At 41.6% G+C, this 13,178-nt stretch overlaps 1 protein-coding gene across 3 annotated transcripts in view; it reads left to right on the top strand.

The window, feature by feature from the left end:
• The first annotated feature begins 2,381 nt into the window (after positions 1-2,381).
• LOC111966190 (transmembrane and coiled-coil domains protein 1-like) overlaps positions 2,382-13,178 on the top strand; it is a 61,428-nt gene continuing 50,631 nt past the window's right edge. The window contains exons 1-2 of one of the 3 annotated variants that reach the window (XM_023990638.2): positions 2,382-2,463; positions 3,335-3,645. In XM_023990638.2, coding sequence (XP_023846406.1) covers positions 3,361-3,645 — 285 coding nt within the window. In that variant the 5' untranslated portion in view covers positions 2,382-2,463; positions 3,335-3,360. Of the gene's footprint in view, positions 2,468-2,624; positions 3,646-13,178 lie in introns of those variants that run through there. The other 2 variants (XM_023990637.2, XM_023990636.3) reach the window with 2 other exon arrangements.

Consider the following 13,178-nt stretch of genomic DNA (forward strand, 5'->3'; position numbering starts at 1 on the left):
AAATTGTGAATAACTCACCACATGTTAATGAGAAGGCTGTGCTTGAAAGGATGCACATAACTCTGAAATGTTGAGTTGTATTTGAGAGTCTCAGTCTTAAATCATTTCCCACACACAGTCTGTGCCTGTATTTAGTTTTCATGCTAGTGAGGGCCGAGAATCCACTCTCACATAGGTACATGGTTGCAAAGGGCGTCAGTGTCTCATCAGAGCGATTTGCCAAGTCAGGATACTCTGAGTGCAGCCCAATCCAGAAATCTGGCAGTGGCTTCTGAATAAATGACATTTTCACAGAACCGCTTGTTGCAATTTCGGTGAGGCTCTCTTGTTCAGATATCGGTAAGTGGACTGGAGGCAGGACATGAAAGGGATAACGAATCCAGTTGTTTGTGTCATCCGTTTTAGGAAAGTACCTGCGTAATTGCGCACCCAACTCACTCAGGTGCTTTGCTATATCACATTTGACATTGTCCTTAAGCTTGAGTTAATTTGCACACAAAAAATCATACAATGATGGAAAGACCTGTGTGTTGTCCTTGTTAATGCAGACAGAGAAGAGCTCCAACTTCTTCATCATAGCCTCAATTTTGTCCCGCACATTGGATATAGTTGCGGAGAGTCCCTGTAACCCTAGATTCAGATCATTCAGGCGAGAAAAAACATCACCCAGATAGGCCAGTCGTGTGAGAAACCCGTCATCATGCAAGTGGTCAGACAAGTGTTAATTATGGTCAGTAAAGAAAACTTTAAGCTCGTCTCTCAATTCAAAAGAACGTGTCAATACTTTGCCCCTTGATAACCAGCGCACTTCTAAGTATGTTGTAAAAGCGTTACATGGTCGCTGCCCATATCATTGCATAATGCAGAAAATACACGAGAGTTCAGGGGCCTTGCTTTAACAAAGTTAACCATTTTCACTGTAGTGTCCAAAACGTCTTTCAAGCTGTCAGGGTATTCCCTTGGCAGCAAGAGCCTCTCGGTGGATGCTGCAGTGTACCTAAGTGGCGTAGGGAGCAACGGCTTGCACGCAAGTTACCGCTCCACTATGTCTCCCTGTCATGGCTTTTGTGCCATCAGTACAGATACCAACATGAGCAGCAGCTACGTTTGCTAGATACGGACCGTTAGTGGAAGTCCCGCGAGAGAGTAGCGGTTAATAATGTGATTGGATGTTAATTATTTGACTAGGCTACCTGTGTTTGACATTGTGTTGTTACCACACCAGATGGTTTAATTTTATTTTTGGCAGTGAAACGAGGCTACTGCAGGCGAGGAAAGAAACCTCACCCAAATGTATGGCCCGGTTGGAAAATATATATGTACTGTTTGAAAATGTGAAAAAATGGCCACTTTTAGAAAAAAAGGTTCCAAAAGGGTTCTGTGGCTGACCCCTTAGTATAACCGTTTATGGTTCCATGTAGAACCCTTTTTGGTTCCAGGTTTAACTCTTTTGGGTTCCATGTAGAACCCTCTGTAGAAAGGGTTCTACATGGAACTCAAAAGGATTCTACCTAGAACCAAAAGGGTTCTACCTGGAACTAAAAGAGGTTCTTCAAAAGGGACAGCCAAAGAACCCTTTTAGGTTCTAGATAGCACCTTTTTTTCTAAGACTGTATTATATTGAAGGCTAGTGGCTGGTCAGTGGTCAGTATGCTGCTTTGTGAATGTGTCAGTGTTGCTGTGTGCTGCTAGTGACAGCGCGGGCACTGTGCTGTGTGCTGCTCTCTCTCCTCTCTCTAGGCCTATTGTGAAACTGAACAGCCGATTGTGTTAACTAGCTGTGACGTGGGCCGACCGTATCACAGCCTCATTTGTGTAGATTCCTTTGTGTGCGTGTCCCTTGCATGTTTGTGTGTTCTCGCCCTCGCACACGTGTGTGTGCATTCATGCGTGCGTGTGTGTGATGCAGTAGTCTTTTATGACTGTGCAGCTGAGCGAATATAGTTAGCATGTCACCCACCGCTAGAGCTCAGAATGTTCCTGACTTGGACTTGTTTTCCTCCCCGCACTGCCAGTACTCACTGTGACTGTCTGACAGGCTGCCTTCTCTTCACACTAGGAATATGTATCTAAGGCCATTACTGTCGCACCTCAGCCTCAAAGGAAACCATGTTGCTTAGCGTCGATTGGCATAGGTGTTTTTGGGTTGCTGCAGGTTAGGTGAGTTGGTATAGTGAGCCTGTGTTGCTGTGTGTTGTAGTTTTTGAGGAAGCCCTTCTCTCCAGACACCACTGTAGCGGTACGCAGAAGGATTTATTGACGTTTAGAGACGCCAAATGAGCTCCCAGAGGATCTTCCAGGAGACACAATACTTGGGCGTAAGGTTTGACTGTTCATAGATTGCGTAAGTGGATTTGATTAGTTGATTGAGACATTGATTGCTCTCTTCCTCTCTTTCTCTCTTTCTCTCTCTCTACAGGTGATCTTGGACACTGAGTGAGGCTAGGCAGCGTTGGGCCGATGGTAGGTGGGTCTTTTCACTTATTTCTCTCTTTTGTTTGTTCCATCTCTGTGTGTCTGTATCTTTCTCCTTCCCCTTCCCCCGTTTGTGTGTGCAGTGCCTGTGGTGTTAGTAGAAGTTGCCCCCAACATCTGGCCCAGAGTCGAGGGGCAACTTCCAACACTATCTGTTTTAGAGCATCTTCTTCCTGTTTGCTTCCTCTTGTCTGTCCCTTGTTTTCACCCCCTCATAACCCATTTCCTCTCTTTCTATGGTAGACTACTAGGCAAGCATTATCTTTGAGCTGATTGGATGCATGCCCCGTTGTGGACTCCCATTGGCCGCCGCTGAACTTTGACCTCTCCTGTCTCACCCCATTCCGTCCTGTCCGACATACAGACCGACAGACAGACAGACAGACAGACAGACAGACAGACAGACAGTGAACCCAGAAACACACACCCTACTCTACTCTACTCCCCTATCCTACCCCTATTCCCCTGTGTATGAAAGTGCTGCACCCTCGTATGCAGAGAGGAGGTAGTGAGAGGCACCCAGGGGGGTCGGGGGGTAGAGAAGGGGCGCAGGACTCGGGCCTCAAGAGGTGTTCCTCTCACTCAGACCACCACTCCCCTTCCAAAATTACCCAGAATGCCCGAGAGAGCATGGGCGTCCTGGGCCAGGGTCTGAAGCAGCTGTTCCAGCAGCAACGCAGACGCATGTCCCTCTCTCGCTTTACCCTAGCCTCCTCCTCTTCCTCCTCTTCCTCATCCTCTGTGATCTCAATGGGTGGGCCCTCTCGCTACCCTCCCGAGGACTACCTCACCCCCCTCCAAGCCCCCTTGGCCTGTCCTGACTCTGATCCCCCCTCTGGTGGTCTCCTTGCCCCCCCAGCTGGTCAGGGTGCCGGCCCTGTGGGCATGATGAGGCGTGGGACTATCCTGCAGAGCCAGCACCGTGGGGGGAACGGGACAGGGGCAGGGGGAGGGGGAGCAGACCGGGACCCCCCTCTGAGAGGCAGCCCCCAGACCCCCCACCGCCACCCTACCTATGATGCACAGAAGCATTCCGAACGCCTGCGCTCCTCCTCCACCACGGACAACACCACACGAAGTAGCCCCTCCCCTGGGTACAACCCTGGATACGCAATGTCAGGCGACGTGGTGCTGTCGTCAGGATACCAGTCCACGGAGGAGACAGACAAGGTGAGCGATGTCAGCTGTCAATCATATTAGGGTATTTTTTGGTTTGTGGTCAAGTTTTATCTGGTAATGGATGTAACAGGCCTGCTCTTAAATATTGAGGCTTAAGGGATACTTCGGGATATTGGCAATGAGAATCTACTTCCCCAGAGTCAGGTGAACTCGTGGCTACCATTGTTATGTCTCTGTGTCCAATATGAAGGAAGATTGAGAGTTTCGCGAGCCAATGCTAACTAGCGTTAGCGCAATGACTGGAAGTGTATGGGTATCTACTAGAGTATGACACGTGATGCCATGTGTGTATAATAATGTTTCTGTCCTGTAATGCTAAATGCTCCTGAGCAGAGGCAGTGCTAATCCAGGCTCAGGTCAGAAGTACACACACACACACACACACACACACACACACACACACACACACACACACGTCTACTCAGATCAGTCCGAAACTGGCATTCCTGAGCCCCGACTGTCCTAAGTACGTCCAGAGCAACGCATCTGTCTGATATGCATAATCCTAGCAAGATAGCCAAACACCCCTCTCTGGATGTTTGAGAATGGTATGTTCCACGGTAATTGCTGACTGCCATGTAGTCAACAGACGCTGTCTCTTAGATTCTCAGTTATTTGTTGTATGATATGAGACATGTGAAGATGAATTATCCACTGGACGAAGAACTCATGCGGAATGTTCTAAATGCATTTCTGCCGTGTCAAGGAGATACATTTGATTTTAACAGTAAAGTAGATATGCTGTCTGTCAACATAATATATTAAGAAGAGCTCCTTGTGTTGTAGGAGCACTGAGCTTTTATGAGAATATTTAGAATTTTTGGGGAAATTGGAAATGTTATTTTTCTGCATCCATTTGTATGTGTGTTGTTCTGTGTTCAGAATGTACAGTATGTGTGTATGACCTCTCAGAGAGTTGATGCTTGTCCATCTGTGATAAGATAGGTCAGAGGACCTCTCCGGTTTTGCATTGAGAGGTCTGTACCAGACACTGCTATAACCGCACGCGCACGCACGCACACACAAACAAACAACACATTCACACACACGCACGCACGCACGCACGCCGCATCGCACGCACGCACGCACGCACACACCACACACACACACACACACACACACACACACACACACACACACACCACACACACACACACACACACACACACCACACCCACACCACACAACACCACACACACACAAAGACACAGCCTAGTGGACAGTATGTAAGAATAGACCACTTGTGTCTGAAAGGACGGAGCTCGATAACAAAGGAAAGCTGACAAAGTGGAAGTGCATGCAGTATTTTCCTGGCTCATCTAGCGTGCTATGTTCTTTTTATACCCTCTAGTAAAGTAGCCTCTCACTACAGTAGGTGTGAACTGCGTTCATTTGTGTTCACTTGACTTTATCTAACGTCTGTATTTAGTTTGAGTGCCAGACTATTTTGTCATTTCAACAACATTACTACCTCTTGGCTGAAAGATTAACAGACGGGCCCCAGTGAGAGAATATAGATTTTCAGCCTTGCTCTCCTCTCTGAAAGTATAGCTATAGCCATACCGGTGTGTAAATGCCTGAAGTTTGTCCTGACGGCCACCAGATGGCGGTGTCATATCAGATAATGGCTGTAGTCTGATCTGCGTGTGTGTATATATAGCCATTTTACTTCTTTTTTTTTTTACAATCGCTAGGACCCATTTCTCAATACTTTACGTCACTTTTTCAAAACTCTTCACACAGTTCTCTTAACCAACTTTCAGCTTGGCACAGCAGTTCATTTCACGTTCAAAATGCACTAAAACAACCAAAAACACTTCATACATGTCTCAAATCAACTCATTCTTCCACAACACTAGCAACGGTTGTCACCCAACAAGCACACTTTGTCACTCAATAAACAATGACCTAAACAACACTAACAACAGGTAGCATTACACAATGTTTTCTTTACAAAACAAGAATGACTGTTGTTTAGAATTCACTGCAGTATATGTTATATTAATGAATCAGACATGATGCAATATGCTTCAATATGTTTTCTGTCATTTTATGGCATTGAGTGATTGCAAAATACAATAATTTGTATATACACCATCTACCGATACAGATACAGTAGCAATACTAGTCAACCCTGTCTTATGCATTTGGCCACAGGTTCTCATCCACGGCACATCTTATGTCATCTTGGGCAATACACCTAGGAAATAATCTTTTGGCATGTCTGGTCCATCCCAGGCAATCTTCTGCAGATATGTCCAGGCATCCAGCATTCATTGCGTCCAGGAGGGACATTTGATCATGTGGATGGTGGTCATAAACCTTCCACCTCCATGAGGAAAATAATTCCTCTATGGGGTTGAGGAATAGAGAGTAAGGAAGGAGGAAAAGTGACATCATCCTGGGATGGGCTGCAAACCACTCTGTGACTGCACGGGAGTGGTGAAATGCCACATTGTCCCATACAATTACAAAAGTTGGCCGATTTTGCCTCACTGCAACCCTTTCCTCACCTGTCACAACCCTTCCATAGAGGTCATCCAGGAATGAAATGAGGCCCAATTATCGGTTTGTGTAACAGCAATCCATCAGAGGATATTTCTGCACACATTGTGATGTTGGCACCCCTCTGGCCCGGGACATCCACTGTGGCTCTTTTCACAATCACATTTCTTCCTCGACACAAAGTTGAATATGTGGGGTGTTTGCCTGGCTTCAATCTCCATGACTCTCTAAAATAAATCCACAAGGCAACATAAGGCTATTACAGTAGTTTACATTATACCTAAAAACATGCCATTGTGTGCCTCTGCCCTGTTTGGTTTTGTTCAAAACTACTTCTGTATTTTGTAGTCAATTTACCTGGACATATTGGTTCCTGAGTTGCTTGACTCGTTCAGAGTTCCTCTCAAAGGGGACAGTGTACAACTGCTTAATCCTGACTTGATGTTGTTTCAGGACTCTAGAAATAGTTGTCATGCTTACATTGTGAATATTTCCAAATGTAATGTTGTCTGCCAACACTGTCCCGAATATCTGAGAGTTTTATGCCATTGTTTCTGATGACCATATCAAAGTCATATCATTTCAACTGCACAGCAGTGAAAATCCTACCTCTCCGGCCGGTGGGAGGTAACTGTTTGGTCCTATGCAGAAATACAAAAACAATTACACACAAGTGGGTTTGGAGGCTTTGCTCAATTTACTTCTGTAATGTGCAGTTCAGTCAGATGCCCTTGCAGAATGCACATCTTACTGTTGTTTTGCCGGAAATTTCTCAGAATAGATGCCACTGTTGAGCGTTGCAGATTTGGCTGCACTCTCAGACCAGCCTCTCTCATTGATAGACCGTGATTTATTACATGATCAATTATAGTAGCCCTAATCTCATCTGAGACTACAGCTCTTGATCTTCCTCTCAGTCTTCTTCCACCACGCATACGTACTCCTCTCCCTCTCCCAGCCACTCTTCTTCCTCTGTCAGCCACTTCTCTATCTCTGGCTGGGTCAATGTTTACATTACAGTACAGCATTATTCCTAAGATGTCCCCTTTTGTATAGATGGTAATGAAATTAAAAGACTAACAGCTACAATGGGAATCAGCTGTGGTTGGTCTAATTGTTTTGATAGTATTTCATCTTTTAGATTTGGAATATATTTCAGTACTGTATTACTGTCTTATTTAATTTTTTGTTATGTTAGGTTTTGAACTTTAACAGTTTTGAAAAGAGTATGTTGACATGTGCAAATTGGCCTGTAGGTACATAGAGTTTTGGTGGCGGTTGCGTCTGAGTGAGAAAAGAGTTCATGAAATTTGAAAGATGTAGTGATTGAATTCATTTTGTGCCAAAGCAATGAAAAATGATCCACGGTTTATCCCACATAGACTGCTGTTATGCTCACTGTGTGAAGAGTTTTGAAAAAGTGACCTAAGTATTGAGAAATGGGTCCTAGTGATTGTAAAAAAAAACTATAATAGAGAAAGAATAACGTTTCGACCTTCCCTGCAAATTCTTGCACTGTAAAAAGATAGTTGTTTCAACAAATTATTATCAACTGGTTCCACATACTTTTTTTGTTTACTCAACCTTTCGATCAAAGTGTTACCTGAATTTAAACTTTGCTCCAACTTGAGATAACTTAGGCAAGAATTCAGTCAACTTAAAATGATTTGTTTGCTCACACTTGTCTCATATGTTCATTCAAATAGAAATTATTGGAGAAGCTACCCTGAAAATAGTTTACCGACTTCCCACTGGAAGTCGGTAAGCTACACGAAAGCTAAGAAACATATAGTTTACTTAAATAAAGTTACTTTGAAAAAGTAGTTCACTACATACATCATATCTAAAATGGCATAGACTAGTTTTAGTTGCTATTATTTTTTTGTAGCCCTTTTTCTCCCCAATTGTTAGTTACAGTCTTGTCCCATCACTACAACTTCCATACAGACTCGGGAGAGGCAAAGGTTGAGAGCCATGCATCCTTCATAACACAACCCTGACAAGCCGCACTGCTCGCTTAACCCGGAAGCACCAATGTGTCAGAGGACACAATGTACAACTGGCGACCAGCCCGCCACAAGGAGAGCACGATTGGACAAGGACATCCCGGCTGGCCAAACCCACTGAGCCAATGGTCTCCCAGTGGGCCAAACCCACCGCCTCAATGGTCTCCCAGTCATGGCCAGCTGTGATTGAACCCAGGTCTGTCGTGACAGTGACACTGCCTTAGACCACTGCGCCACTCGGGAGACCCCACAAAAAGTGTTTTAATTGAGAATTAGGCAGGTCTGATGCTGAAAATGAAAGGAAATGATTGTCTACTTCACCCATATACTTTTTTTGCAAAAGAAATTGAGTGTAGTTCCAGTTGTTACATTGCAAAAAAGTTATTAACTACTGAAAACACTACCAAGATTTGAATGTAGTTAAACTACCACTAAATTACTGCAAAATGTAATTAGATTACTTGTTGAATTACATGTAGTTCACTACTCCCCAATTGACACAGACATGGTGGCATAGCAGAAAGATCAGAATGCCATGACCCAAAGGTTGTGAGTTGTTGAATAATATTGAATAATATTTACTGTATAAAGAAACATGCACAATGTAAATGTATGTCAAATATGTAAGTTGAAAACAGTCGCCTCACCAGTCCTCAACTGGCAGGTTCATTAAATAGTACCCGCGAAACACCAGTCTCAAAGTCAACAGTGAAGAGGCAATGCTGGCCTTCTAGGCAGAGTTCCAGTGTCTGTGTGCCTGCAAAATCTGCAGAGCTGTGAAAATTGTATCCCCCATATATATAAAACATATGCCATGGAATCGGTACATTGAACATCTCTTCCCCAAAAATGTTGCAATTTATATGGCACAGCTGTACATTTTTTGGTCCTTAAATGAAATTGGTATATATTTTTATTTTTCACAATTCTCTTAACCATTTTTGGTCTTTAATGCAGGGCCGACAGACAAGTTCCTTACTTTTTCCCCCTTCAACTTGCCTCTTCCATTTCTGTGGTAATGCTGCAATTAGTTGGTTGTAATTTTGGGTAGAGCAGACATTTACATATGTCTATGTTAGCTGCATGTGTGACATAACTCCACCAGTCCTATTTATGATATAATTTACAAAGATTCTACATTAAAAAAAATATATATAAAAAAAAAAGCTTTATTAATCAATTACTATATTTGAGTTTAACCACAATATTTGTTATATTATTTGTTCTGTCTTTGCAGGTGGATTAAACTGAAATTGCAACCAACTTTCTAAGGCTTATTTAAAAACGAATGATATTTTGGAGATTATTTCGTTTTCAAATAACCGAAAGTGAGCAGTTGTAATCTGAATAAGGGAAAAAGGCTTAGGGGTGAGACATTTTTAATAATTTACTAGAGAACCATTTATTATTTAAGTGTAACTTTTGTTTGACTGATGCCTTTAGTGAGAGTTTAAATGCTTTAATATTTAATAATTCCCTCCCTCCAGTAATTCATATTCGTTATATAAATAGGCCCTTTTAATTTTGTCTGGCTTGCCATTCCAAATAAAATTGAATATTTGTTGTTCATATAATTTCAAAAGCAAGTCACTAGGTGTAGGCAAAACCATAAGCAAATAGGTAAACTGTGATATGACTAAAGAGTTAATCAGGGTGATTTTTCCACAAATAGAAAGGTATTTTCCTTTCCATGGTAGCAAGATCTTATCTATTTTTGCTAACTTTCAAAAATAATTTATTGGAGTGAGATCATTTATTTTTGGGGGGATATGAATACCAAGTATGTCCACATCCCTGTCAGACTATTTTATTGGTAAACTACACGGTAATGTAAAAGTTGCATTTTTTTCGGACCCAATACATAATATAGTACAGTTATCATAATTTGGTTTTAATCCAGAGAGGTTAGACAAAGTATCTAGATCCTCTATGAGGCCGCGGAAGGATTCTAATTATGGATTTAATAGAAAACATCAATCATCAGCGTATAATGACACTTTTGTTTTTAAGCCACAGATTTCTAATCCCTTAATATTATTGTTGGATCTAATTTTAACAGCTAACATTTCAATTGCAATAATAAATATATATGCCGATAGTGGACAACCTTGTTTTACTCCTCTTGACAGTTTAAAACTTTGAGAAGTAGCCGTTATTTACTATTTTACACCTAGGGTTACTGTACATAACTTTAACCCATTTTACAAGAGATTCTTCCAAATTTAAATATTCCAGGCATTTATATAATAACTCCAGTCGTACTTCATCAAAAGCCTTTTCAAAATCAGCTATGAAAACCAGGCCTGGTTTCGCTGATATTTCATAGTATTCTATTGTTTCCAGTACTTGTCATATATTATCTCCAATGTATTGTCCGTGTAAAAAACCTGTCTGATTACGATGAATAATATCTGACAATAGCTTTTTAATTCTATGCGCCAAGCATTTAGCTAGAATTTTTGCATCACAACACTGAAGTGTAAGAGGCCTCCAATTTATTTAATGGACTGGAGCTTTATACAGTTGAAATCGGAAGTTTGCATACACTTAGGTTGGAGTCATTAAAACTCATTTTTCAACCACCCTGCAAGTTTTTTGTTGACTTCTCTAGGGTACGTGGGACAGTAGCGTCCCACCTGACCAACATCCAGTGAAATTGCAGAGCGCCAAATTCAAAAACAGATATACTCATATTACAAATTCATAAAACATACAAGTGTTATACATCAGTTTAAATTAATAGGAAACAAATCCATACAATTGGCTTCTGTTAGTGGAGATGGAGGAGACTGAAACAAAAACATATTCTTAAAGTACTTTACTACCTTTTTCAAAATATCGTTAAGTGAATCATGTGACTCCATCATTTGTATCAAGTTTCAATACATTTTTAAGGCATTTCTATGTTGACATTTGAAAAATAATTTGCTAAATTTTTCCCCATATTCCATCCAGTTCGCTTTATTTTTATAATATATTACACTGGATCTTTCTTGAATAAATTCCTCCATTTTCTTTTTGTTTTTCCTCTAACATATGCTGTGCCTCAATTGTACAGTTTTTATTTCTATCTAACTGTACTGTTAGTCCTTCAATTTCCTTCAATTTGGTTAATATGGTCTCTTTATATTTGTAGTAATGTAGGCAGTTTATGAAAAGTATTTTTACCTCTTTTTAGCAAACAATTATTGTGATTCATTCTGTATTACTCCCTTGCAACATTTGTGGGATACACAGCCACACACACACACACACTTTGGTTATTGCCCCTCTATATCTGTCTGCTCCTCAGTTTGTTCCCCGTGTCAGCATTATTGCCATTTTGTTTTCCCCTGTCCAGATGCTGTCCGTATTCTGTTCCTGTCCGTGTTTCATTAGATGTTCACTCCCCGTACTTGCTTCTCGTCTCTAGTGTCTGTCCTTATATCTTACACAAGATATTTGAAGAGGCGGGAGCAGTGAAGTGTGTGTGTGTGTGTGTGCTTGAGATTCCACATTGCACACAATGGATCTGATAGAGCCACACCCTACCCAAATACTACCTGTCTCATTCTCTCTATGACCCACTGTCTTTCTTTGGCCTTCCTCCCCTCCTTTCTCATTTTCTACCTCGTTCTAAACAAAGTAAACATTACACTAAGAAAAGTTTCAGAGGAATTTCAAATGTCATATTATGGCTAAGTACAAATAGTTAAAGTACGAAAGGGAAAATAAATAAACATAAATATGGGTTGTATTTACAATGGTGTTTGTTCTTCACTGGTTGCCCTTTTCTTGTGGCAACAGATCACACACATTGCTGCTGTGATGGGACACTGTGGTATTTCACACAACAGATATGGAAGTTTATCTAAATTGTAATTGTTTCAAAAAATTATTTGTAGGTCTGTGTAATCTGTGGGAAATATGTGTCTCTGATATGATCATACATTTGGCAGGAGGTTAGGAAGTTCAGGTCAGTTTCCACCTCATTTTGTGGGCAGTGTGCACATAGCCTGTCTTTTCTTGAGAGCCAGGTCTGCCTACGGCGGCCTCTCAATAGCAAGGCTATGCTCACTGAGTCTGTACATAGTCAAAGCTTTCCTTAATTTGGGGTCAGTCACAGTGGTCAAGTAGTCTCTGTTTATTGCCAAATAGCATTCAGGTTTTCTCAATTTTTTGGGGCAATTCTTTCCAATGTGTCAAGTAATTATCTTTTTTGTTCTCTCATGATTTGGTTGGGTCTAATTGTGTTGCTGTTGCTGTCCTGGGGCTCTGAGGGGGTCTGTTTGTGTTTGCGAACAGAGCCCCAGGACTATCTTGCTTAGACTCTTCTCTAGGTTAATCTCTCTGTAGGTGATGGATTTGTTATGGAAGGTTTGGGAATCGCTTTCTTTTAGGTGGTTGTAGAATTTAACCTTTTGTCAATAGGGGGAGCTGTTAGCATTATTTTTTTTTTTACATTTCCAAATTAAACTGCCTCGTACTCAATTCTTGATCGTACAATATGCATATTATTGTTATTATTGGATAGAAAACAGTCTATAGTTTCTATAGGAGTTGAAATTTTGTCTCTGAGTGGTACAGAACAATTTCTACAGCACTTTTCATGACAGGGTTCAGATTTCAGAAATTTTTACCTCTGATCTGGGGTCTGTTTATAAGGCCACAGTGAATGCTATATGAAGAAACGACATCTCTACGTCTTCCTCTGGGTGTCTGTACGTCATCACGTTTTAATGAAATCGATGGGACGTTCACAGCCATTATAAATGACCAAAATGTACAGAGACCGCCCTTTCTCAACTTGCGCCTCAGCGTGAAGGCCATCGGACCTGTCTCGTTCCAAGTCGTTTTCTAACCAGCAATATTTCTCCGGTCATGTTTTCAGTCGTTATAGTTGTTAAAAACATCATAATGTAGTTAATTTGAGCCGTTTTATCAATTTATATCCGTTTAGTGCGATTTTGAGGAATTCTTTGTTGTGCGTTCTGAAAGTTTGGACACGTTTTAGGGAGTCGGTCGTTGGTGGTG

The sequence above is a fragment of the Salvelinus sp. IW2-2015 genome, linkage group LG7 (genome assembly GCF_002910315.2).
Source record: "Salvelinus sp. IW2-2015 linkage group LG7, ASM291031v2, whole genome shotgun sequence".
Taxonomy (NCBI): Eukaryota; Metazoa; Chordata; class Actinopteri; order Salmoniformes; family Salmonidae; genus Salvelinus; species Salvelinus sp. IW2-2015.